We start from the raw sequence: 1,554 nt of genomic DNA, 5'->3' as shown, positions 1-1,554 counted from the left end.
GTGAAGAAGAGGAAGAGCTCGGAGCGGGCCAGCACCTCGCCCAGGCAGGCGCGCTTCCCTGCGGAGACAGCAAGCCACGGCATCCTCAGACTGAGCTTTTGCTGCTGGAAATGCTTCTGCCTTCCCTCAGGACCATGGTCCCTGATCCCTTCCCAGGATGAGTTTTGCAGCCCAAACTGAGAAGGTGTGTGATGCTGGTATGGGAAACAGGGGTGCTAAAAGCCACCTCCCCAGGGCAGCTGCTGGCTGGGGTAGCCTGGGGTGGCAACAGGGAGGCCCCAGTGAACTCAGCCATGTGGGAGCAGGAGCACAGAATGATGCTTCTGCCCTGGCGAAGGTGTTCCTGGGGTCTCTGGAATTATCAGGGATTTTTATTAATCCTCATCTCCCTTCTCTGCATTTAGAAAGAGAGACAAGAAAGGGTTCTGAGTGTGGTTGTGGTGCTTTGGGATGACCACGTGGCCACTGTTTGAGCGGCATCTCCAGGGTGCATCTGCCATTTCCATCACTATATTCCTCTCTGTCTTCATCACGCAGTTGGAAACCCAAGACCACTGCCTCAGAACAATTCAGCAAATCTTACCCATAGAAAATGCCAGAAACGATTCTCTTTTCCAGAACTTCCCATCCTTCAGGAAATGCCCAGGGTTAAAAGTGTCAGGGGTTTCCCACTCGTTCTTGTCAAACATCACAGAGGTTATATTTGTCATCAAAAGAGTGCCCTAAGAGGAGAAAAAGAAAAAAAATACACACTTTCTCTTGCACTGACAGCAGGAGGGGCAGCTTTATCTTCCAGTCTCTCCAGGAAGAACATGCAGAGTCAAATTCTACTGCAATTATTTGTCTGACAATTCCTGCAGAGCCAGGAGGTGCAGTGATTATAGAACCATGTTTTCCCCTCATCAGCATCACTTTTGTCTGCTGTAATCTTGGGCCAGAGTTCCTGTAAGAGCTCTGTGAGCTGGGATCTGTGCCTCGAAGGTGTGCCCGGGCAGGGTGGCACCCTGCAGGGCTCTGCACCCTTTGGGGAGCTGGAGAATATTGGTTGGTTGGATGGCAAAAATCCAGATTGAGCAGGAGTGAACTCTGGACAGGGCAGGGACAGTGTGTCTGTGCAGGAGGGACCTGGCCTGGTGAATTGTGCCTGGGGAGCTGGGAGTCTCCCTGAGGTCCCAGTGCTCAGGGTGAGCTTACCTTTGGGATGAAGAAGCCATCCACGATTGTGTCCTTTGCTGCCATTCTTGGCACGTTAAAAGGGATAATGTTGGCTTTCCTCTGCACCTCATGGATGACAGCATTGGTGTAGGGCATGTTGTTCCTGTCCTCCAGCACTGGCTGCCGTGCCTGTCCGATGACGGCGTCGATCTCGGCTTGCACGCGGGCTGGTGGGAAAGAGCAGGAATCAGCCAAGGCCCAAACACAAAACCCCTTGGAACAACACAAGGTTGTTGCTGTGAGGGTCCCCGAAGGACTAACCTGGAACACCTGCCACTGTTTGCACCTCTTTTGTGTGAGTGCAGGGAGATTCCCAACTTTTCTCTCAAGAAAAGTGTC

General features: G+C 52.4%; 1 protein-coding gene across 1 annotated transcript in view; it reads right to left on the bottom strand.

Moving 5' to 3' along the window:
* Positions 1–5: 5 nt before the first annotated feature.
* Positions 6–1,554, bottom strand: part of LOC113961905 (cytochrome P450 2D28-like) — a gene marked incomplete at both ends in the record, with an annotated part of 2,117 nt that continues 568 nt past the window's right edge. The window contains 3 exons of the mRNA XM_027672612.1: positions 6–58; positions 584–722; positions 1,195–1,548. Of these exons, the coding sequence (XP_027528413.1) occupies positions 6–58; positions 584–722; positions 1,195–1,548 (546 nt within the window). The remainder of the gene's footprint in view (positions 59–583; positions 723–1,194; positions 1,549–1,554) is intronic.

The sequence above is a fragment of the Neopelma chrysocephalum genome, unplaced genomic scaffold (genome assembly GCF_003984885.1).
Source record: "Neopelma chrysocephalum unplaced genomic scaffold, ASM398488v2 Primary Assembly neopelma1_97456, whole genome shotgun sequence".
NCBI classification, from domain to species: Eukaryota; Metazoa; Chordata; class Aves; order Passeriformes; family Pipridae; genus Neopelma; species Neopelma chrysocephalum.
This window is presented reverse-complemented; position numbering and strand designations above follow the sequence as displayed.